A 24,632-nucleotide genomic window follows, 5' to 3' on the forward strand; every position below is an offset into this window, starting at 1 on the left:
ATATGTAAACATATTTTATGTGAAATATCTTATTCAGGTCAGTACTAAATAAAAAACATCATGCATTTTGTATGATCCCTCTTATTTAGTAAAATAATTAACGATTCTGGAAGGGGGGTGTAAACTTTTGAACTCAACTGTATAATGCACTTATCAGTTCTGTTGCTAAATTCAAGATTAGTTCAACTGAAAGGTGTCATTACTGATTTCAATAGCGTGAAGGAAAATGGATCAGACTATCAGACTACACTGGATATGAAAAGACTTGTCACGGAAAAACAGCGAGAGAATATTTTCAAAGAGGGAGGCATGGCTTTAGCTAATAGTGAACTGAAAATGTACTGATTTGAACTGTAGCATCTTTATACTGTGAAATATACCATGAATCATACCGTAAAGCTTCCTTTCTTCCAAAAAGAAAAAAAAAAAGTTGAAAACAGGCAATCCAGAACAAAAATGTATTTAATTGCCTTAATACAGAATTGAAATAGAGAAGTGTGTAAATTAGACAGATGCCTGTTATTGAATTTGTTTTAGTTGTTCCAAGATTTTTTTTTTTATTTCTGTGAAACGTCAAAATGCCTGTAATTCTGGTTTCTTGACAGGATAAAATTAGAAAACTGATCACATTGAGAAATAACAATCAGAAACGGAATTCTACTCAAATTTATTTGCTCTCAAAAGCAAGATCTTTCATTCCAGGTTCCTTCGATGAAATTGTACATTATTTAAACTGAAACAAAAGGCAAAGTTGCATAAAATAAACAGATGAAAGCAGCTGCGAATGGTGTGTACATTCTTTTAGTTTTGCAAGTAAAAAAACAAGACAAGTGATACAATAACATCTAAACATATAGTTCCAAACACAACGGTCCTCTAATACAGAAAGTGACACTTCAAAATGTTAAACCACTCAAAGACAAAAAAAAAACGTGCTTCATTGACTATGAAATCCTGTGCGAAATGTACACTCTTCAGCTAGACAAGCTTTTCAGATCAACAAACGTGTCGAAACAGACAACATACATTCTAGAACAATCCCGAGACTGCACTCGGAAACATTTTAGTGCAAGCGATAACTTGATTTTATTGACGCAACAGAAAACCGATTGGTCGTAGTTTTTCATAGTCACTCCTGATGAGTCTAAACATGATCATCTGGGACAAAATGAAATGAAATAATGTCTCCTAGAGTAGGACAGTTATGCAATTCTGTGCTAAAGGTGAGATACGAAATAAAATCACATACAAAAACATGTTCACAAACACATTCCAGTGTTTTGCATCACAGTGTGAGAGTAAAGAACATTTGGGACAAGTTATTTCTCTGAGTGAGAGAATCATTAAAAACAAATATGACGTTCTCATTCCCATCAAACTAATGGCACAGCACACCACTTGCATATGTAGTTTACAGTAACACTATTATATTAATAAATAATTTCATTTATTTAATCATTTAGGGTTAAACTAATCCAGTGAAAGACTTCAAAAATATTTTTTGTGATTTATGTGCAACTTCACACATTTGGGTATCGGATTAAAAATACAGTCTATAATCTATAATAGATGTTATAAATCTTAAACCCTGTTTCTGGACATTAAAACTCCCCTGTTGTACAAAGCAAACAAGTTTATTTCTTTTTTGGTCCTAGGCAAATCCTCACCTTCATGTCCCTTTAAACATGTGCGCTTCATAAAGTAACAGATAGTTTACTTTCAGGTAACCACACTAGTGATATAGAGATGAAGTCTTCAACATTTCACCCTTCGGTGTCCTAAAGAACATACAGTAAATTCACACACACAGTGAAAGAATGGAGAAAACAGACACGGTCTCATATCTCAGAAACGTTCCGGTGTTGGATATGGATGGAGATTTCTGGATGCTTCCTTGGCTCAGGTTGAATGGTTTCAGGAGAGGTAGTGTTCCAGCTCCGAATAAAGGCTTGGGATATGCACTCCTTTCCGTCAAAGAATATTTGGGATGCGATTCAGCTTCAGATCATCCTTCACTGAGAGAAATAAAACATTTACATTTGCATTTAATTATTTAGCAGATGCTTACAATATGAAGGCAAGCAGCGATTTATTACAAAGTGGCAATATAAACACAGGAAGTGCTTGTAATAAGTTTCAGCCATGGTTCATAAAAGGCTGAGTTATGATGTGTGACAAGTAAACTTGTGACTTGTAACAAGTAAAGCCATATTTAGATATGTGGATAAGTGAATGGATCCAATATTCAAAATACATTAACTACTGCATTTGATACATAGAATTATTTAAATACACTTCTATGACAAGTATATTTTTCATTTTTGAACTAACATTCTTTTCACATTATTGAAGAGAATATAATGAAAATATCAGGGTACTTTAACTGTCCTCATATCATAATAAGGAAAAAAGCAGCACTGAATTTTTTATACTTTACAGGGCTCAACGCTAAGGATTTTTTGTACTGGCCCGCTTGGGCCAGTTGTTTGAATTTTTACTTGCCCGGTCAAAATTTTCACTGGCCCTGCCACAAAAAAATTAAATAGTTGCTGCTGTCATTGTTTTTGACTCATTGTTTTTTATTTTAATAAATAAGCTTATATGACACCAAACTTTAATATACCAATTAAATAGTACAATTCTTGATTCCAATTTCGATACCACAACAAAAACCTGCTAGCCTAACAAGTATAAAGTTCAAACATTATTCGTCTGTGCAAAAATTATTTTATTATCATTAATATGTTATTATAAATGAAAAGATGCTGTAGGGAAAAACAGCACAGATTGAAAGAACGCAAACTCAGTCTCTGCCAACAGGTGGAGCTTATGGAACAGTGATATTATGTTTCTTTGGTTACAGTAGTAAACAAAGCAGCGCTGTGCTTATGAGCCAAAGACTGTAAAAAGAAACTCTGAAGAGCATTTTTGAAGCTCTTAGTAGGCGGGAGTCGGCTGACGCCATCTTGGAATCGCGTCACCGCGCGTCACCCCGAATAATCGAAAATGGGCAAAGAGGCGGGACGTGGGTGGAGCTGGTTGCTGAAACCACACCCGCCTAGTGCGACGGTGGTGACAGAAGCGGCAATCCACCTGTCACTCAAGTGGCCACGCCCTAAACTATGCAGAACTTTAAGAACTTTTTAAACGGCTTAATATAAATTTAAACGGGCTGTATTTTTTTCTGCTGAGTTATTTTAAAAAATTAATATTTCTGCTATATTTTTGTTATGAACGCTAGTTTAAATGCATTATCCAGGCAAATGAAGAACGCCATGTAAACTTTCTTAAAATAGTCAGTTCCCCTCAGAGACCATGAATATTCAGGTATTTTTCCTATATTTTGCATTCCATGATCTTGCTCTGCCTGATATGGTATTTTTTCCTATTTGCATTCGTCTTCAGCGTCTCTGACCTCCATTAACGGATGTTTAAAGAGTTCGTAATATTTCCACACACAAAATTTTGAAAAATGATTGCATGCAGATGTGTGCAAGCCCGGAATAGATCGATTGAAATATGTCCAGTCGATCAGTGCATCTGTACTCCACTGTATAGCCTAAATTAAATATAGATTAATCATTGTTAAAGCAACAAAGTTAATTGTCAAGACAAGTATTTTGACACTTTTGTTGACTACTTGTCCTTCAGAGACACGTCTTTCTGTGATCGCTTGTATTTTTAAATTAACAAGGCTTAAAAAAACGTGCAAATGCTAAACATTCGTGATGACACAGCAGTGGCCTGGTCGGGCCACTGACAAATTCGTCAACTGTTTAGAGTGTCTTTCGTGCTGGACCCTTATTGTCGAGCCCTGCTTTATATGAATTTATTTTAACAACAATGATCTCAAGCAAAATCAAAATCTTGTAGTTGCAACCAAAATTAAGAAATATGCAAAAGCAACATTTATGAATTAATTGTTCATGATAATTGCAAAATAAAAAATATTAAATAAATATTTTATAATAAAATATTTAATAAATATTTTTTAAATTAATGAATAAGAATTTTATTTTATAAATTATAAATTATACATTTATATTTATAAATATATATATGCTGTTCAAAAGTTTGGGATCAGTAAGAATGTTGTCATGTTTTTTTAAGAAGTCTCTTATGCTCATCAAAGCTGCATTTATGATCAAAAATACAGGAAAACTAATATTGTAAAATATTACAATATAAAACAATGGTTAAATTTAATATACTTTAAAATATAATTTATTCCTTAAATCGGAATTTTCATCAGTCATTACTCCACTATTCAGTGTCACATGATCTTTCCTGAAATCATTTCAATATGCTAATTTATTATCAATGCTGAAAACAGTTGTGCTGCCAAATATTTTTTTTTCAGGATTCTTTGACGAATAAAAAGAATAGTATTTATTCAAAATATTAATATTTTCTAATAATATAAGTCTTTGCTATCACTTTTTAACAATTTAGCACATCATTGCTGAATTAAAGTATTAATTTCTTTCAAAAAAAGAAAGAATAAAAATGTACTAATTTATTTTTATTCTTTAAATTTACCAAACTTTTGAACGGTGGTGTATATTGTTAGAAAAAATTTCTATTTTAAATAAATGCTGTTTTTTTGTTTTATATACAAAGAATCCTAAAAAAAAGCATCACAGGTTACAAAAAAAAGATATTAAGCAGCACTGACAATAAATCAGCATATTAGAACGATTTCTGAAGGATCACGTGACACTGAAGACTGGAGTAAAGATGCTGAAAAAATCAGCTACGATCACAGGAATAAATTACATTTAAATGTATATTAAAATAGAAAAATGTTACTTTACATTGTAATAATATTTCACAATATATTTTTGTCTGTATTTTTAAATAAATAAACGCAGCCTTGATAAGCATACGAAACTACTTTAAAATACTATTCACATACTAGTATTTATTAACATTTTGAATCAGCTTTTTCCATTTTAGTTCATGTTTTAATTAGCTTTTTTAGTTTGTTTCTATTTAGTTTAAATTAATTTTATTTAATTTATAGTTTCAGTTTCAGTTAATTGCCAAGAATTCATTTGCAATTTTGAGTTACGTATGTTTTTAAATTTAATATTATCCACCTTCTTCTTCCCGTAAGACTGAGTGCAGCCATTTGTAAATTTTATTGGTTTGGTAACAGCTTCCAGCTATTTTTAGCTGTACAAAACAGTTAATTTTCCTGATTGATATTACAAATTGGTGTGTCTTACCATATTATTTTAACATATTATCTTAATTATGAACACATTGGTTTGTAGAGCAAACAGTTTTACCGTCTACTGCACGCTGTTATTCTTCTCGTTATTTCCCTATAGCGGATAATGAACCGGAAGTCTCACCCATGGGCTTACTTCTGCGTTAAGGAAAAACTGTGGATATTTTATTTCATATTTATTTAAAATAACAGAAAGAATTTGTAATAGTTTTAGTTATTAACAACACTGAATCCAACATGAATACAGTAATTTCTAAAAACCTGGGACTTATTTGCCCGTGATAAATGCATGCAAACTAAAACACACCTCAAGCATTGAGGAACTCTTGATCGCTGCGTCCAATAGCATCTGGGTTGGACAGAGGATCCAGATCTGCAAAAAGGTTAAACCAGGCAGACATGTCCCTGGAGTTTCCTTTAGGGGCTAAAAGACACAGAGAGACGAATTACTACAGAAACAGTACAAAAACACCATCTGAGATTTGCAGATCGATATGGACATTTTTGACTTGTCATACAAAAACTCACCTCTGGCAGAAGAGTGTGGACTATTCTGGGTAGGCTGTGCTCCACTGGAAGGTGGCTGGAGGGGCGGGGCTTGAAACATCGGTGGAGTCACCCATCCTGAATAACAAAAAAGGAACGAATATAAACACCACACTTACTGCATTGAATACTAGCAGTACAACAAAACTGTGACGTCTGTTCCTCCAGCCAGCAGAGGGCAAACTAAAAGACTGTGCAAACCTGTGGCGCTAAGGCTATGGTCCAGGAGTTGTGATGGCAGGAAGCCAGTGGGCGTGTTTGTCATTTCTGGTTGTGGTGAAGGAGCAGTAACAGGAGCAGGAGGGGCCTCAAAACAGCCGAAAGCGTCCTGCCATGCCTTACTAAACTCACTAGCGCCACCCGCAGCTCCAGGACTCAGCAGATCCTGCAGGAAGGCCAGGTCTCCTCTCTCTCCCTCTTCCTCTTTCACCCCCGCAGAGTCGAAAGCCTCAGACAACAGATCTCTGCCTACTACAATAAAATAAGAAGATAATCAGGCTTTTACACTGCAAAAAGTGAATTTGACCATCAGTATTGTTGTCTTGTTTTCTTGTACAAATATATAAACATTCTTTAAAGGATTAATACACTTCCAGAATAAAAAATTCCTGATAATTTACTCACCCCATGTCATCTAAGAGGTTCATGTCTTTCTTTCTTCACTCGAAAAGGAAGTAATGTTTTTCAGGAAAACATTCCAGAATTTTTCTCCATATAATGAACTTTAATGGTGGCCAAGACCAAGGAAACGGCGTTTTCAATGCAGCTTCAAAGGGCTCTACACGATCCCAGTCAAGGAATGAGAGTCTTATCTTAAAAAAATGATTGATAATTTTCTAATACAAATAAAAATGTATATAACTTTTAACCACAAATGCTCGTCTTGCATCATCTCTGCGATGCACATCTTTGCGCATTACGTAATCATGTTGGAAAGGTCATGCGTGGTTAGTTCTTCTTTGTGTACTTTAGTTCAAAAAGGTAGCGTAGGGCGAAAAACTCTTTATTTTCTCCTCCAACTTCAAAATCGCACGACATCGTTGTTTTAACCTTTTTTAAAAGGTGTTTGACTTTTTCCACGTTCGCTTTGTAAACACTGGGTTGGTACCACATCATGCGTGACCTTTTCAATGTGATTATGTAATGCAGGAGGTCGTACTAGTGCAAGACCCTTATTCCTCGGCTGGGATTGTGTAGAGCACCTTGAAGCTGCATATAAACTGCAGTTTGGACTTTTAACCCGTTGACTCATTTATTTCCACTATATGGAGAAAAATCTCAAAATGTTTTCCTCGAAAACCTTAATTTCTTTTCAAAGGAAACTTTTTTTTTTCTGGAAGTGAACTAATCCTTAATCAAGAAACATTTACTTTAGAAGCCAAATGACATGAGATATTAAAGGAGAAGTCCACTTCCAGAACAACAATTTACAAATAATTTACTCACTCCCTTGTCATCCAAGATCTTCATGTCTTTCTTTCTTCAGTCATAAAGAAATGATTTTTTTTGTGGAAAACATGTTCATGACAGTTAGGGTATGTCGAAAAACTCCCATCTCATGTTCTCCATCAACTTCAAAATCATCCTATATTGCTGTTTTACCATTTTTTGTTAAGGATGTTTGATCACCTTTGCTTGTTTACTTTGCAAAGACTGGGTCAGAATCTCAGTTCAGGGAGAGAAAGGCAAGACGAGCATTTGAGATTAAAAAGTATTGAAATTGTATTTTTTTTTAAAATGAAAATAACCGATCGTTTCGCTAGATAAGACAAATTTAAGTTTACAACCGCATATCAGTTCATTATATGGAGAAAAATGCAGAAACATTTTCCTCAAAAACATAATTTCTTTACGACTGACGAAAGAAAGACATGAACAACTTGGATGACAAGGGAGTGAGTACATTATCTGTAAATCTTTGTTTTGGAAGTGGACTTCTCCTTTAAGACTTGTTTTCTGACAAAAATGTATCAAAATTAAATTAATAAAAAAAATAATAATAAACAAGAATTTAAAAAAGAAGACTTAATATCTGGAGAACCAAAAGTATCTTGTTACAATGGCAGATATTTGTTCTGTTAAGTCTAAACTGACCTAATTTAGATAAAATCAGCAAAAAACAAGACAATATTTCGAGAGGAGAAATGACTACAAGTATTTAGTTGTTTTCAGAGAAAAATATCAGTGAGTTTAAGCTTAAAACAGAAACAAATTTTTAAAAAAAGTATTTTTCTTAACCAAATGTCAGACTTTTTTTAACCTTAAACTCCCTTAACTTTGATACATTTTTAAAAAACTTCATGACATTTTGCTTCTTAATTAAATACATCTTGCACTTAGAATATGTAGAAATTTGTACTGGCAAACAACAAAAGTATGGAGGAAGAAAACTTGTTGCAGTGTAGTATAAGTGGCAGCAAAAAGGATCAGAGAGAGGCTTCAAGCAACATATGGTTGTGTAACCAAAACATAAGAGCATAAATATTAAAAGAAAATTTGTTCATCAGCAACAAAAAGCAAATTAGGGTCAATTTAAGTTGAAAAAATGTGAAAAAGAAATCTTCCAAAACAGTCCATAAAAATCAAACAGAGCATAAAAGATAAGGAAAGTACGGTTTTCAGAAATGCTTTTTTTAAAGGGACAGTTCACCCAAAAATGAAAATTCAGTTTTTAATTACTCATCCTCATGTCATTCCAAACCTGTAAGAAATCAAAGAGCTTTCTGACCCTGCATAGACAGCAACACAACTACCACGTTCAAGGCCCAGAAAGGTAGTAAGGACATCATTAAAATAGTCCATGTGAAGTCCATGCAAAGATCTGCAAATCACCTCTGTAAAAATCTTCAGACATGTTTACGGAGATTGTTTTAATGTACAGCATGCGTCTTCCTCTACTTACAAACAAAGCACAGCGCATCCGGGTTCTAAGTTAGAATGCTGGCTCAGATTTTATAAAAAAATATCTTAATTTGTGTTCCAAAGATGAATGAAGGTCTTACAGGTATGCAACGACATGAGGATGAGTAATTAGAAACAGAATTTTCATTTTTGGGTGAACTATCCCTTTAAACTTTTACAGAGTCAGGGTCAGAAACACCTGGAGAGTTTTAACAGTGGAGAAGGGAATCTGACAGAGCCATAAGAATGAAAAGTTTCTGAATAATTCTTCTAGAACCTAAGACTGATAGATCAGGGTGCTAAAGCACATCCGAAGGGGATTAAGATTGATTTTAGAGAGTAAGAACAGGCGCTAAGCCAGCCCTGGGCATTGAAGAGATGCCCAGTCAAGGATCTATACCTATTTCAGGTGGTAGACTGCTGGGTAAGGCATCTTGCGTTTCCTCATGTGAGACGCCTACACCCCACTGAATAGCAGGAGGCACTGAGGCCTCCTGCAGTATCTGAGGCTGCATAACGGACATAGATGGGTGTAGGATTGGGGTCAAGGTTGGAGTGAGGGAAGGGATCGGAACAGGCTCAGGGTTCAATAATAAGAGGTCGTCATCTGTGCTAGTTCCACCAATGGGGCCTAATTGTTCATTCAATGCTGTAGTACAAGGGTGGAGATGAAAATGAGAGATACAAACAAGCATACTGTAAATAAAAGCTGCTCAAACACACTAGGAGTTGCACTATATACCAGTGGTTTTCAAACCTGTTCTGGAGGCACTCTCCCTTATTAGACACATCCAAATCAGGTCTTGTAGTCAAAGCCACTAGAAGGCAAGCCTGCAACCATTAGCCGAAATAGTGTAAAGGCTAAAGCTAATGCTTCCGACCAGAGGTCACTTTTTTGGAATGGATGTCAATAGAAGAGGCTTTACTACGATGAATAAACAGCTTTTTAGAGGAAACAGCTCATCATTTAATGAATCAACAGCCCATCAGAAAAAAATAAAACACTTCATAGGGTCCTAAACATGTCATTTTTGTTAAACCTTTACTAAATTGATGTGAAATTGTATAAGTTTTATGATTTTAATTAATTGGACATGTTCTTGATGAATAAAATTTAATTTAACGATTAAAAAGAAGTTGAGAAAATTAAAAAGGTAAAAAAAATGAATTTGGAAAAATTAAAACGGAAAAAACAGAATGTGGAAAAAATAAAACGGAATTTGGGAAAAAACGCTTTAAAAACATTTATTTCATTTTATTATAGACAATATTTTCATATTTTACAGCATTTTACCGCATGTATTTGTGTAAATGATTAGGCTATTTAAAATGTTACATATTCTTTTTAATATACCAATAAAAAGAACCACAAGCTTTCTCACTTCATTACAACTGCAAAAAACAACATATGTTTACTTTCACGTGTCGCCATGTATTTGCGAGCTTGGAGTGGGAATCTCTTAAGCGAGAACAAGAAGTTTAAAGCTTACAGGCTTCCGTACGCCATCCGCCTGCAACGTCTTCTGGGATTTCTAACGGTTCGATTCTCTCAAGTCTGCATTCAGTGCATCCTCAATTTCAAGAATACATCCAGGCACTTTCATGTGTCTTCTGTACTTGCGTTCTTGAGTACTAGAACTGAACTTCGACGGTTAATGATGACGTAAAGCGAGAATACAAGGACGCAAGATCACATAAGAACACATATTGAGAAACGGCCAATCTCTGTTGTTGTCTCTACTAATTAGCTGATGATTTGAATCAGGTGTGTTAGATAAGGGAGAGATGCAAAATGTGCAGGGCAGGGGGTGCCTCCAGGACAGGTTTGAAAACCACTGTTATACACCAGTGGTTCCAAACAACATTCCTGGAGGCCCACCAACACTACACATTTTGCATCTCTACTTCGTCTGACACACTCAGGTCTTGGAGTCTCTGCTAATGAGCTGATGATCTGAATCAGGTGTGTTTGTTTAAGGAGACGTGCAGTGTTGGAGAGCCTCCAGGAATGAGGTTGGGAACCACTGCTATACAAAATGTTGATTAATTCTGTGTCAACTGATCATATGACTTTAGCTGAGCTGTGCCAGCTAGGCCTAAACGCTATGAGAATATATAAAAATAAAGAAAAAAAGAAAAAAATCTTTTGAAAATCCTGGCCCTTGAGTGTCATAACCAACATTTTCCAATTTGTTACATTCTTGAGTGCTTATATAAGGACTTGATTAACAATTTGTGAGTTGCTACTGTCCAAAATAACTTAAATATCATTTGCTATTTACTATGATATTTAACTATGTTTCTGGGTGACTAGTCGAACAGTAGCAATGAGTTGTGGTACAAGGCCTAGTATGCATAAACATATACACACACACACAACTTACCCGAATCCAGACTGGCGCACAAAGAACTGTCAGATCCTCTACTCTGTCCATCTACTGCACGAGTAGAAACTGTTAAAAACACAAAAAAGAGCACCTTTTTAGTAGATAATCATTAGGCAATCCTGTTGTTGGACTGGGTGTGTTCCCAAAACGTTATCTTGGACCACACAAACAGTCATAAAGGTACATTTTTTTTAAACTGAGATTTATACATCATCTGAAAGCTGAATAAATAAGCTTTCCGTTGATGTGTGGTTTGTTAGGATAGGACTTGGCCAAGATACAGCTATTTGAAAATTTGGAATCTGAGGGTGCAAAAAATAAATAAATACTGTGAAAATTGCCTTTAAACTTGTCCAAATTAAGTTCTTAGCAATGCATATTACTAATCAAAAATTATGTTTTGATATATTTATGGTAAGAAATTTACAAAGTATCTTCATGGAACATGATTTTTACTTAATATCCTAATGATAATTTTGACCCATACAATGTATTGTTGGCTATTGCTACAAATATACCCATGCTACTTATGAATGGTTTTGTGGTCCAGGGTCACAAAGGTGCTTTAAAAGCTGAACATACCAGTATCAGATGATTCACCCAGCTGTTCATCTTCAAGTGAAACAAGACTGAAACATAAACAAACAAACACCAAATTAAATTGGAAGGCACACTGATCCATGACTAAACGGTTGCAGCTTTCTAAGACGAAAAGGGATGACTCACATTACTCTGACACACAGTATCCGATTAGAATTACTAAACACCTTAAATTAAATCTAAATTGACAAATTAGTGTGAGTCACAGCAATATTTCTAAGAACCGTGTGAGGGTCTAACAGTCACTACCGTATCGTACAACAGCATGTCTAACACAGATGGCACAGCAATAAATACAGTCTCATTTCCCATGGCCAAACAGGAAATGACAGTGGAACTTTCAACAGCGTTTCCTGTTCACAAAGGTTTCTAATAGAATTACAATGTTCCACTCACAGATCAGTAACCAGAGCCTTCAAAGAGGCCTCTCGCCTGAACAGACCCATTCTGAGGGAGACAGAGGGTTGCGGGGAATGAGGAAAGAGAGTGAATGAGAGATCTGACAATGAGAAGCAAGCAGGGTCGCCTTTGAGAGAAAAGATGATTTGCTGATGAAAACGAATGAGTAAGGAAGAAAACTGAGATGGACAGGTCTGTGTGGGATTCACTGACCACGTGACGTACATAGCACATAAACATAAAGAATAAGGTGAAAATTTCAAAACGCCTGGTTCATGGCCAAACCATGCCTTTGTGTAACTGTGTTCTCACTTGTCTGGTTGTGTCTTCTTGTCCTCGTCTTTGCTGTCCTCTTCTGTCTGTGCGGAGACAATCTGATCCAGTGGGTCCCTTAATTCCTGTAACGAGTCAAATATAGTCAAATGAGAGCTTAAATCATATGATAAGAGTTTAATTTCTGGCATTTGTGGATGGAGACCTACTTTAAGAGTGGTGAACTGGTAGGGTACATATCCTTTGAAGGCCTCATGGATGCCAGACATCACATGTGCAGTCTTCTCCCAGTACTGCAGGAGCGTTGTCTACAGAAAAACAATAGAGGATGAGAAAAGGTTTCAAAAACAAGTGAAACAGGTTTAATAAGGAATAAATGTTACACATTTTTACCTGGTAAGTACATAAGGAATGTGAAAGCATGTTGCAGCGACTGGCTCCCAGCATGTCCACTTTCTGACACACGTCATTCTTCAGTTTATCAAAATGCACTTTTGTTCCTCGTACCTGGGCCTGAACCTATTCACAAACGCAAAAAAATAGCAGAAAACTTCAACCTCTACATATATAGACGCAAGTCTTGATTGCTCACGTTGTCTGACCTTACGAAATTTCTCCAGTTGTTTGTAAGTATCTGGGTCCAGCTCCTGCGAGACGTCCTTCATCCAGAGCAGAGCTCCGCGGTACTCAGTCCGGGCTTTCTCCATCCGGCTCACGGTCAGCAGGGTGTCTGCGATGGCTCTCCTTCGAAACGTCTCCACTTCCTGTTCCAAACGATGGAGGGGGGGGCACAGAGCCAACCTGACATGACAGAGGACAAAAGAACAGAGAAATTATTGCCAGTGGCTTAATCGCAAATTACAGATGATTGCTGAGTGATTGTAGCACACTAGGATAGAGAAGATACATCCAAGATTGTCGGTTTACTAATCAGTACATATTTAGTGTTTGTTGAACAGAGAAATATTCTTTCTAGGGCTGTGACTTATAATGATTTCTGATAATTGAATAATTCATCAGAAATTAAGTATAACATTTTGAAAGTTGAAAAATACCTGAGCTTACTAGAACTACTATGTTGACATTATTTTCAATTTTAATAAAGTAATACAATCAAAATTCATAAGAATATCAGAAGCCATTATTACAATATTCAGTGTCATGTGAACCTTCAGAAATCTATGCAGATGTGGTGTTCAAGAAAAATTTCTTATTATCAATGTGAAAAATGGTTGTGCAGCGTATCATTTCTGTGGGGACTGGGATTCATTTTTTCCAGGACTCTTTAATGAAACAAAAGTTAGTTCTATTAAAAAATAGAATTATTCTGATAAATTTAATTCAGCCTTAAAAGCATAATTTCTTGCTTAATAAAAGCATTTCTCACTACAAACTAAAATGACCAAAATCTTATATCACAATGAGTAATTTTATTTCACGGTAATAATAATAATAATAATAATAGTATATATATATACAGTGAGGTCAATAAGTATTTGATCACCCTGTGATTTTGCAAGTTCTCTTACTTAGAAATCATGGAGGGGTCTACAATTTTCAGCATAGGTGCATTTCCACTGTGAGAGACAGAATCTAACAACAAAAATCCGGAAATCACATTGTATGATTTTTTAACAATTTATTTGTGAATTACTGTGTCAAATAAGTATTTGATCACTTGCTTATCAGCCAGATTTCTGACCCTCAAAGACCTGTTATTTAGCTTTTAAATAGTCCAGCTACACTCTGCTAATGATTCTAAATTAGTAGCACCTGTTTGAGGTCGTTAGCTGTCATAAAGACACCCGTGCACCCCACAATCAGCCAAAGTCTAAGTAGCAACATGGGCAAAACCAAAGAGCTGTCAAAAGACACAAGAGACAAAATTGTAGACCTTCACAAAGCTGGAAAGGGCTACGGGGCAATTGCCAAGCAGCTTGGTGAAAAAAGAACAACTGTTGGAGCAATTGTCAGAAAATGGAAGAGGCTAATGATGACTGTCAATGTCCCTCGGACTGGGGCCCCACGGAAGATCTCTCCTCGTGGGGTATCAATGATGCTAAGAATGGTGAAGAATCAGCCCAGAACTACACGGGAGGAGCTGGTCAATGCCGTGAAGAGAGCTGGGACCATCGTTTCCAAGGCTACTATCAGTAATACACTAAGACATCATGGTTTAAAATCTTGCATCGCACGGAAGGTTCCCCTGCTTAAGTCAGCCCATGTCCAGGCCCGTCTGAAGTTTGCCAGGGACCATCTGGATGATCCAGAGGAGTCATGGGAGAAAGTCCTGTGGTCAGATGAGACCAAAATAGAACTTTTTGGTCTTAACTCCATTCGCCGTGTTTGGAGGAAAAAGAATGATGAGTATCATCCCAATAATACCATACCTACAGTGAAGCATGGGGCTGGAAGAATCATGCTCTGGGGGTGTTTTTCTGCACAGGGGACAGGACGACTGCACTGTATTAAGGAGAGGATGAACGGGGCCATGTATTGTGACATATTGGGAAAAAACCTCCTTCCCTCAGTCAGAGCATTAAAGATGGGTCGTGGCTGGGTCTTCCAACATGACAATGACCCAAAGCACACAGCCAGGAAAACCAAAGAGTGGCTCCGTAAGAAGCATATCAAAGTTCTGGAGTGGCCTAGCCAGTCTCCAGACCTAAATCCAATAGAAAATCTTTGGAGGGAGCTGAAACTCCGTGTTGCTCAGCGACAGCCCCGACACCTGACAGATCTAGAGAAGATCTGTATGGAGGAGTGGGCCAAAATCCCTCCTGCAGTGTGTGCAAACCTGGTGAAGAACTACAGGAACCGTTTGACCTCTGTAATTGTTAACAAAGGCTTCTGTACCAAATATTAAACATTTTTTGACTCAAGTGATCAAATACTTATTTGACACAGTAATTCACAAATAAATTGTTAAAAAATCATACAATGTGATTTCCGGATTTTTGTTTTTAGATTCTGTCTCTCACAGTGGAAATGCACCTATGCTGAAAATTGTAGACCCCTCCATGATTTCTAAGTAAGAGAACTTGCAAAATCACAGGGTGATCAAATACTTATTGACCTCACTGTATATATATATATATATATATATATATATGTTTTTTATATCATATTGTTGTTCATTTTGTATCATGTTGTTTTCGCTTTAAATAAAGTCTTTATAACATCAAACTGTTTGATACCATAGAATATGTAATAATTCTTGACAAAAAAAAAATCACAAAAAATACTAGCCTAAATTTAAAAAAAAAAAAAAGGCACACTGAAGACAAGTAAACAGTCAGCGATTATATAAGAATAAGAAACTAATTACAAGCAACAGGACAAAAAAACCACAGTTTTCAACAAATAAATGAGAAATATGTGATGTATAAAAACACTGGACATTTTTCACCGTGTGAATTAAATATATTTCTTCTTAACAAAGTTACAAAAGTGATTTAGTCAAGAGCAGTGAGAGATTTTCTGTCTTTTATTGTTTGATTAACATGAATGGCAGACAGCAGGAACATTAGACTGCTGTCACTTTAGGAGCTTCCCTGATCCAATATACTGTTAAACGTGTTTTCTTTCTCAGCTGTCTGCTTTTACTTAAGATGTAAATTACTGTGTTTAAAGTAAAAGTATATGATGGATGTATACTACGTGTCAGGAGCATTCACTCAGTATTATTATCTCATTTTTGACCGAGATGGCTTTTAGCTGGTTTTGCATCTGAACTCTTCATATATTCATACATATATACAAAGACACAGGCATTTTCATTAACAAAAAGGTGGGTTGCCTGACAGACTGACTTATAAGGCTTGCTTCAGGTTCCCCTGACCTTAAACGATCTGCTCAGTTTTTGGATGGCTAGTTGATTGGTCAATCATTACTGGTCAATCATATCATGAGGGCATGGCAATGTATTAAAATGTGACAAATGCATGTATTAACTATTATTAAATAAAGTGCATTACTGATCTGAAGCACTGATTTGTTCATATTCGTAGGTAAGTGCCTACCTTTGCTTGGCAGAACAGCAGAGTGCTTTACTAGTGGCATCCATCATACTGCCTGCTTTTGTTTTATCATGCTCTGCCTGGAAGCGCAAAAACAGTCCGAGCTCATTCTCCTCTTGAGAGAGGTCTAAAGAGAGGTCACAGGGTACAAAAACAGGGTTATTACCACAACAGTAGCTCATTTTATATGAAACAATAAGTGGGTTGATTATACGTGTTAAAAGCTATCAATTATGAGAATCAGAAAAACACAGAGTTATGCTTAAAGGGATAGTTAACCCAAAAATGACATTTCTGTCATTAAGTACTCGTCCTTATGCTGTTCCAAACCCGTAAGACAAATTAAGACATTTTTAATGAAATCCAAGAGCTTTTTGACCCTGCACAGACACCAACGCAACTGACATGTTCAAGGCCCAGAAAGGTAGTAAGGACATTGTTAAAATAGTCCATGTGACATCAGTGGCTCAACCGTAATGTTACGAAGCTACGAGAATACTTTTTGTGCGCAAAGAAAACAAAAATATTGTTTGACTTTATTCAACAATTTCTGCGTCAGCACCACCACACACATGCATTATGGTACTCTCATGAATGTGCAGCAAAGACTGACATAGAAGACATAGTTGAATAAAGTTGTTATGTTTGTTTTGTTTTTGCGCACGAAAAGTATTCTTGTAGCTTTATAACAATACGGTTGAACCACTGATGTCGCATGGACTATTTTAATGATGTCCTTACTACGTTTCTGGGCCTTGAATGTATCAGTTGCATTGCTGTCATATGCAGGGTCAGAAAGCTCTCGTATTTCATCAAAAATATCTTAATTTGTGTTCCAAAGATGAAGATCTTACAGGTTTGGAACAACATGAGGGTGAGTAATAACAGAATTTTTATTTTTGGGTGGACTATTTAAAACCGACTTTTGTCTCAACAATAACAGTATTCATGGAAAATGATAAAATGTATGTCAGCGCTTGCAAAGGCTTTCAAAACAAGCTGAACAAGACTCTTTGTGTTTGCGCAGACAAAAAGGCTGAAAGATCATGTTCCTCACTCACGTGTGATTCTTTGCTGGTATTTCTCAATCACTTTCAGGAGTTCTGTGCAGGTGCTCTGGACTGAACGGAAAAACTGGAGCAAACAGAACACACTGTATCATTAACAAATGCATTCAATAGGTCATTATTTTAGTCTTTTATTACAAATGTTAAAAAAGAAGCAGCATTTCTGAGTTTGTTGCATGCACCAAAATATCTCTGAGCTTTTCATTTCCTTCAGGCTTTATATATTCAGGCGGAACATTTGGTCACCCACACTACTTTCTCCAAAAAAACAGACACATTAGAACACAAAACATTGGCTTTCCAGTCTCGCTGTCATGGCAACAAAGGATGTTAAGTCCCTGACAGTCGAGCAAGCGAGCAGGAGAATGTGTATGGCTATGCTCTACCTGGAAGAAGTAACTCGGAGAAACGACACAAATAATATAAATCACTCATTCTGGTTGAGCTGCCTCCATACTAGAAAGAGCTTGTAAGAAGCCAAATATAAGAACAGGACTCATTTATAGAAAATACAGAAAGCATTTCTATAGGGGAAAAAGCAAAGTCACCAAAATCACTGGTAAAATCTATTACTGGGGGTAATTTTTATTGTGTGTGTTAGTACTATATGTTCATGTGCATCAAATTAAATATGGCATGAATCCAGACTAAGGTTCATCTGTGCTGACAAAGGTGTGACCCCTGCAGGTGAGGCCTGCATTCAGGTTACTGTTTAACTCTGAGCACAGACCTGACTAACAAAAGAGCAACACCCTCAGGAAACACTGTTATTGAATTTGCTAATTTCGCCTTTTTCACACCATAAGGATGATGTATTATTGTTTTCGAGTTAAGAGGAAAGCTTTGTTACCAAACAGGCTAAAAGCCAATTCATATGATTATAATAGCAGCTGTGGCTTAAATGAAAAAAAACATGGATACACCTGTTCATTAAAAGTCAGCAGCCGGGGGGGGCTTACGGTGGCCTGTCTTCTGCTCGTCTCTACACTGGAAACCACCTAATGACCAGTAAACCAGGATGTGCTTAAGAGTAACAGCCCGAGGCAGGGCAAGATTAAACAAGCACACATAAACAAACACACACACACACTTCCTTAAACTGTGAGTGGTCTAAGGTTTTTTATTAGGTCTTGATTCCAAGTAATCAGCTATTTTCTTTTATAAAAGCTAACTGTTAACCCTATGTCAACAAATGTAAAATAATTATCTCTCACACATATGACCACCCAAATCAACACATCCAATCTTTATATTTGACTTCCAGAGTTTCTCTGCATCAGTGCATGCAGTTGTTTTACACACCCCTGGCAAAGTCTGGTTTTGGACGATATCAGCATAAATCCTTATCATTTTTTGGTGCAAATACATTAAAGTAACTTGACATTATCACTGAAGACCAGCAATAATAATTTTCATTTTGATTACATAATAATGGCAATATATACACGTCAAAGTCAGACATGCCCCTTTGCCAGCTGTGATGCCTGGTTACTGGTTTAAACTTGGCCCAGGTTTTTAAAAGATTTTTGGGTCAGCACACCTTAATAGCTTCAACAACTGATTGCCAATTAAGTTTAGAATACAATGAATTTAGGCCCAGATTATGCAGAGCTGTAATAGCTGCTAATGGTGGATATTATGATGAATCAAAAATTTAAGTTTTTTCTATGTATAAACTGTTTATGTAATAAAATATGTTTTCGTAGTTTGTGTTGTCCCTTATCAGTGCAAAATTATCACAAATTAAAAAGGATTCATGCCAATATTGTCCAAAAAAGCTCAATAAAATCAGTCATGTATTCAGACTCTAAAACCTGGAGTACAAGATCAGAAAAAAACAAAGCTTGGACTACAAACGATTCACCCAAAAATGTCATGCTGTCATGTTATTCCAAACCTACAAGTCAAATGTCATACAGTTTGGAATGACATGAAAGTGAGAAATTACAGCAAAAAATCTAGATGAATTTATTTAAAGACTGAAACATCCTAGTGAGCTTTTAAAATAAGGTGCTGTAAGAAATTGCAGAAAGTGTGGGTCCACATAATTAAGAGTCTCAGGACAAATATTTCAGTGATATCTGTCAGGTAGCTATGGAAACCCCTTTCCGCCACTGAATAATAAATTTTAAAAATGGTAATTGCGACTTTATCTCACAATTCTGACTCTTTCCTCAGAATTGCGAGTCTACATCTTGTAATTCTGACTTTTTTCTCAGAAATGCATGATACAAACTTGCAATTCTAACTTTTTTCTCAGAATTGTGAGATTTAAACTTGCAACTGCGAGTTATAAAGTCAGAATTGCAAGACATAAACTTGCAAATATGACATTTTTTTCTCAGAATTACAAAATGGAAACTCACAATTTAGAGTTATAAAATCGGAATTATGAGATAAACTCATAATTATGAGAAATAAACTCTCATAATAAATTCTGAGCAGAGAAATAAAGCTAGAATTGCATGATATGAACTCACAATTCTGACTTTTTTTTTTCCTCAGAATTGCATGTTTACATCTTGTGATTCTGACTTTATAACATGCAATTCTGACTTAGTAAGTTAGAATTGTGAAATAAACTCACAATTCTAAAAACATCTTTTTTCCCTTCAAAATTGAACTTTATAACCCACAATTGCGAGCTCATATCTAAATTCTGAGAAAAAAGTCAGAATTGCAAGATATAAACTCAGAATTGTGTGAAAAAGTCAGAAATGCGAGATCAGAACTTGCAAATCAGATTTTTTTTCCTCAGAATTGCATAATATAAACTTAGTTATAAAACCAGAATTATGAGCTAAACTCAGAATTATGAGAAATAAACTCTCATAATAAATAAGATATAATAGTAAAAAGATATAAACATGCAATTGTAAGAAAAAAAAAAGTCAGAAATGAGAGATACAAACTCACAATACTATGGGGAAAAAAACTGCAAAACAGGCTTCCATAGGTAGCAGAATTTATGCATGATATTGTTTTTTTTTTTTAAAAATCACTTACATTTATATAACTTTTGGGTATTATATGGTAGTAAAAATATGCTCTCATGCAAAGCACAACGGTATACTATAGTCCAAAAGTTTGGGACCAATAAGATTTTTTTCTTATACACACCATGATGCATTTATTTGACCAAAAATATATAAAAAAAAAAAAATTAAGTATTATTCCAATTAAAAATACTTGTTTCATTTTTTAAAATGTAAATTTTCTATATTTTAGTCTTTTACATTAGATGATTGAAAAAGATAGTTCACCCAAAATGAAAATTCTGTCATTAATTGCTCACCCTCATGTCATTCCAAACCCATAAGACCTTTGTTCATCTTCAGAACACAAATTAAGATATTTCTGATGAAATCTGAGAGCTTTCTGACCCTGCATCAATGCAACGGACATGTTTAAGGCCCAGAAAGGTGGTAAGGACATCAAGAAAATATCCAAGTGACATCAGTGGTTCAACCTTAATGTTATGAAGCTACGAGAATACTCCTTGTGTGCAACAGAAGACAAAAATAACTTTATGCAACAATCACGACATTCAGGGTAAGTAATTAATGACAGAATTTTCATTTTTGGGTGAACTATACATCTAATGCATCCTTGCTAAATAAAAGCACTTTGTTAATTTCTAACACAGCTAGTCTGAATTTGTGTCACCTATATCTGAGTTTGTATATCCTACTCAAACCTGTTTTGGACTGCTATGAAACAACAGACATACAGATTCATAGTGAATGCACTGTTTGATTACGTAAAGAGAGAACGGCAAAAGACAACACAGCTGAGTGTGTGTGCACATGAGAGAAAAGGAAGTCAAGACCAACAGTGACAGGGCCATTTGGACTGGATGTCTGTAGACAGTGGCATCAAACAGTTGATCAAAGTAGAGCACCATCTAGAGCTCAATTTATCTCCTCTCTTCCCTGAGACAGTACTCCATTAACCTCCCTTCATCTCATTCAGTCATTTCTCTCTCATTGTCAGGCTCACACACATCAAATGAAAAAAAAAATAATTTGCTTTCATGAGTCATACAAAGTAATTGTAGGAAAAGACAACCCAGTGACGTTAGTTTCACCTACAGATGACTTCACAGAGGTCATTTTACTGCATTTAAAAGGATGCTGATACCTCCAATTTGGCATCAACGTCTGCGTCAGACGCCACCACATGCTCATCTTCCTTCTTCCCCGTGGCCTTGATCAAAACCTGCTTGGTCTTCCAGAACTTCTTCTGCATTCGGGCCATAACCGAGCTGTCCTCTCCCAAAACTGCTCTGCCACTGAACATGTCACTGGAGAACCTGAGAGAGCATGCCGTGTTCATAAGTAGCACGGGTATATTTGTAGCAAGAGCCAACAATACATTGTATGGGGCAAAATAATCAATTTTTCTTTTGTGCCAAAAGTCATTAGGATATTAAGTAAAGATCATGTTCCATAAAGATATTTTGTAAATTCCCTACCGTAATATATATCTTAAATTAATTTTTGATTAGTAATATGCATTGCTAACAACTTAATTTGGACAACTTTAAAGGCGATTTTCTCAATATTTTGATTTTTTTGCACCCTCAGATTCAATATTTTTCAAATAATTGTATCTCAGCCTACTATTGTCCTATCCTAACAAACATAAATGGAAAGCTTATTTATTCAGCTTTCAGATTATGTATACATCTACATGTAAAAAAACTGACCATTATGACATTTTTTGGTCCTGGGTCACATATTTGTTTAAGAGGGGTAAAATTCATAAAATGAAGTTAAGATACAAACCCATAGCTGTCCATCTTCTTGATGAGCGTGGCTTAGATCTGCAAATGGGACAGAAATAGTGTATTATAGCTTGGGTCACAAGAACTACACTACCATTCATAAGTTTTGGGTTAGTACGTTTTTTGTTTTTTTTAAAAGAAATTAATATATTTATTTACGAAGAATGCTTTAATTTTATCTTATCTATAAAATTACTATAAAATTATAAAATTTTATCTATATTACTTTTATTTTTTAAATATTTCAATAATGATTTGTCCAAATTAAATCAGCATATTAGAATAATTTCTGAAGGATCATGTGACACAAAAGACCGGAGTAATGATGCTGAAATTTCACTTTTGTCATCACAGGAGTAAATTACATACAAATATATTAAAATGGAGAACAGTTAATTTACATAGTATTTAAGATTTTACACAAGATTTACTGTATTTATCAAATAACTGAAGTTTTGGTGAGCACAAGAGAAATTTTACAGACCCCAAATGTATGTTTAAAAAATTATTAAAACATCTTATTACTTACTTTTCAAAACTCAGCGGTGGCATTCAGCAATGTAATAACTGTCCAAAACAAATGTCAAAAATATAAGAAAAAAATATTAAATAATTTCAATTTTACAAATTGAGGGTCACTGGACACTTTAAATGATTAATAAACAAATCTGAGTTTTGAGGACAGTCAGTTGGTGATGCACAAAAATACTTTGATTGAAATGTCCTTTGCAAACTGTTGTCTTTTTGTTCTTTTGAGGTAACAGCTGTTAGCGCTCACACTGACTGCCATGTCTCTCACGGTCACAAATACCCCAAATCAATGACACATATCGCATCCAAATAAAAAACACAAAGCAAACGTGTAATGCCAGTCAAAAGAAACTATAATAAGAACCAAACACCTGTCCTGACATTCATTCAACATCACTAATGTTAAAGTGATTAGTGTTTAATCAATCTCAAAGCGATCTGTCACTAAGTACAATATAAACACTACATTTTATCCACAAAACAAAACGCTGTTATGTGAAATCTAATGTTTATGAGCTGACGCTGCTCTGATCGCACCTTCCTCCCCATCCAACTCATCATGGGTCTGGTTACAATGTTGCAAGCAGCCTGCTCGCTTTTATCACATTTGCTTGTATTTTTCCAAGCATTTTTGTACACAACTGCTACTTTTTTCTTAGCAAACAGACTGGGCCATGTATTCATGATGTATACCGGACTCTTAGCAAAGATAAACGAATGAAAATTGTAAAAAGGCAGAGTTACCGGATCCCAAACAAGATAAGGAGTCATCGAGTCACCGCGCTGCGTTTCCCTATAATAACCCTATTAACTTAGAGCACGAATGTGACATGGCGACTTCACTCTGCAGTTCGAAACCGACACTGTACGGGACCTAAATTACAGTTCGCATTCATTAAACATGAGTGTATATATTTTAAGGAATTGTTATTAGGGCATCGCATTTCCTTACCCTCTGACGTCGCCTTGAGCACCGATGGGAACGTTCACGCACGTCATTCCCGTGAGCTGAGAGTCAGCGAGAGCGCATGCGCAGAAACAGTCAGCCCCAAACACAAGCTGGTAGTTCTCAATGGATTGAGGAAAATATTCATACCTTTTCGCTCTCATGTTTAAGTTAGAGTATATTGGCCAAGTTAAATTGCGCCTATGGGAATTAAACACAGAACACAATGTATTGTAAGACTACACTACCCGTCAAAAGTTTTTGAACAGTGAGATTTTTAGTGTTTTTTAAAGTCTCTTCTGCTCACCAAGCCTGCATTTATTTGATCCAAAGTACAGCAAAAACTGAAATATTTTTACTATTTAAAATAAAATATTTCCATGTGAATATATTTAAAATGTTATTTATTCTTGTGATTTCAAAGCTGATTTTTAGCATCATGACTCCAGTCACATGATCCTTTAGAAATCATTCTAATATTCTGATTTGCTGCTCAAAAAACATTTATTATTATTATTATGTTGAAAACAGCTGAGTATAATTTTCAGATTTCTTTGATGAATTAAAAGTTCAGAAGAACAGCATTTATCTGAAATAGGAATCCTTTATAACATTGTAACTTTATCATCAATTTAATTTTTGATCAATTTAAAGCATGCTCGCTAAATAAAAGTATTAATTTATGTAATTTCTTTCCAAAAAGAAAAAAATAAACTGGCTCCAAACTTTTGAATGGTATAGTGTATAATGTTACACCAGCTTTTATTTCAGATAAATGCTGATCTTTCTATATATTCTATATATATATATATATATATATATATATATACTCAACTGTTTTAAATATTGATAATAATAATAATAATAATAATAATATGTTTTTCTTGAACAAAAAATCAGAATATTAGAATGCTTTCTGAGGGATCATGTGACACTAAAGCTTG

General features: G+C 35.3%; 1 protein-coding gene across 3 annotated transcripts; it reads right to left on the reverse strand.

The window, feature by feature from the left end:
- Window positions 1–651: 651 nt before the first annotated feature.
- ical1 (islet cell autoantigen 1-like) lies at window positions 652–23,788 on the reverse strand. 3 transcript variants are annotated; one of them, XM_051112177.1, is made up of 17 exons: window positions 23,695–23,788; window positions 22,741–22,778; window positions 22,213–22,250; window positions 21,566–21,737; window positions 17,420–17,492; window positions 16,362–16,485; window positions 12,942–13,140; window positions 12,733–12,858; window positions 12,549–12,647; window positions 12,379–12,464; window positions 11,650–11,696; window positions 11,065–11,133; window positions 9,081–9,329; window positions 5,981–6,250; window positions 5,762–5,857; window positions 5,541–5,657; window positions 652–2,015 (listed from the first exon to the last, which is right to left on the reverse strand). In XM_051112177.1, the coding sequence occupies exons 3-16, from the start codon at window positions 22,224–22,226 to the stop codon at window positions 5,542–5,544; spliced, it is 1,740 nt and encodes a 579-aa protein (XP_050968134.1). In that variant the 5' UTR covers window positions 22,227–22,250; window positions 22,741–22,778; window positions 23,695–23,788; the 3' UTR covers window positions 652–2,015; window position 5,541. The 3 variants fall into 3 exon arrangements, with proteins under 3 accessions (XP_050968134.1, XP_050968136.1, XP_050968137.1); XM_051112179.1 differs by lacking the exon at window positions 23,695–23,788 and adding an exon at window positions 23,487–23,652; XM_051112180.1 differs by lacking the exon at window positions 9,081–9,329.
- Between the last annotated feature and the right edge of the window lie 844 nt (window positions 23,789–24,632).

This window comes from Labeo rohita, chromosome 6 (assembly GCF_022985175.1).
Source record: "Labeo rohita strain BAU-BD-2019 chromosome 6, IGBB_LRoh.1.0, whole genome shotgun sequence".
NCBI lineage: Eukaryota > Metazoa > Chordata > Actinopteri > Cypriniformes > Cyprinidae > Labeo > Labeo rohita.